This window comes from Octopus sinensis, unplaced genomic scaffold (assembly GCF_006345805.1).
Source record: "Octopus sinensis unplaced genomic scaffold, ASM634580v1 Contig06923, whole genome shotgun sequence".
NCBI classification, from domain to species: Eukaryota; Metazoa; Mollusca; class Cephalopoda; order Octopoda; family Octopodidae; genus Octopus; species Octopus sinensis.
Window position 1 is genome coordinate 25,001 of NW_021829670.1, and position 1,550 is coordinate 26,550.

General features: G+C 42.7%; 1 protein-coding gene across 2 annotated transcripts in view; it reads right to left on the reverse strand.

The window, feature by feature from the left end:
• The window catches only part of LOC115227695 (T-box-containing protein TBX6L-like), a 21,672-nt gene extending 21,219 nt beyond the window's left edge, over nucleotides 1–453 (reverse strand). For both annotated transcript variants that reach the window (XM_036498704.1, XM_029798446.2), the window contains exon 1: nucleotides 260–453. In XM_036498704.1, coding sequence (XP_036354597.1) covers nucleotides 260–390 — 131 coding nt within the window. In that variant the 5' untranslated portion in view covers nucleotides 391–453. The remainder of the gene's footprint in view (nucleotides 1–259) is intronic.
• Nucleotides 454–1,550: the final 1,097 nt, after the last annotated feature.

Below are 1,550 nucleotides of genomic sequence, written 5' to 3' on the forward strand. Positions count from 1 at the left end.
AAATTTCAAAGCAACAAAATAATGCATGATTAAGTCAAAACAATGTTAATAAATAAGTGTTACTTTTGATAGAATAATGTGAATGCTGAAGGGTTTAAAGATCTATTAAGAAACATATAGACTTTCTGCTGCTGCTTAGAAATATGATGAGGTTTACAACGTGGTTTTTTTTTTTTAACCAATGAAATGAAGCAGATATTCAGTAAGGAGGCCTACTAATAATTAAAATAAACCGTAATATTCAGAAGGTAATACTTACCGTCCAGTCTTGGTTATAATCATTTCTGTACCCAGAGTGTGAAACTTCTGCCATAAGTCTCTGTTTTCTAAAACAATCTTTATTGTTTTGTCACTGGTCTCCACCTGACCGCCACCCGGTCCGCTGATCATTCGCTTGTGATCGTGGGTTGCTAGATGTGGGTAGGTACTGAACTGCTGCCCTTGACCAACTGAGTAACCAGGAGACAGAAGGATAGAAAGAATAGCAAGAACAAAACACCAGTAGCGATAACATTGGGATTACAGTTTTCATAAGAGAGAAAGTTACAACAGTCGTAAACTTGTAATGAGCCACGACTTAAGTGAGGCCATAAAATAAAGTCAAACTTGAACTGAGATTATATTGTTTAGACATCTCTTAAATACAGCTGTATATTTGCAATATAACAGATTGTAAGATTGTGATTTCGATTCCTGAACCGGACGATGAGTTGTGTTCTCGAGTAAAAGACCTCATTTCACGTTGCTCCAGTTGTTTGTTCCTTCTCGAGCCATGCCTGGCTCATAAGGGCCGGTTTCCCGGTTTCCTTGGCGTATAGGTTCCCCACCTGGACGGGACGCCGGTCCGTCGCAGGTGACCTGCAAGATGCAGGAGGAAAGTGTGAGAGAAAGTTGTGGCGAAAGAGTCAGCAGAAGTTCGCCATTACCTGCTGCCGGAGCCGCGTGGAGCTTAGGTGTTTCGCTCATAAACACACACATCGCCCGGTCTGAGATTCGAACCTGCGATTCCACGATCGTGAGTCCGCTGCTCTAATCACTAGGCCATGTGCCTCCACTCGTTGCTCCAGTCCACTCACCTGACAAAAATGAGTAATCCTGTGACAGACCAGCGTCCTATCCACGTGGGGAATTAATACGCCATAGAAACCGACATGACTCGAGAAGGTAGGTTTACCATTTAAGGTCACCGCGCCAGGCTAAATGCATAGCGGCGTTTTGTCCGCCTTTACGTTCTGCGTTCAAATGCTGCTGAAGTCAACTTTGCCTTTCATCCTTTTGGAGTCGATAAATTAAGTACCAGTTGTGTACTGGAGTCGATCTAATCGACTGGCCCCTTCCCCCAAATTTCAGGCCTTGTGCCTATAGTAGAAAGGATCATCATCATCATCATTATCACCACCACCACCACCACCACCACCACCACCACCACAACCACCACCACCACCACCACCATCATCATCATCATCATCATCATCATCATCGTCATCGTCATCGTCATCGTTATCGTTATCATAATTATTATCATTATTATTATTATTATTATTATTATT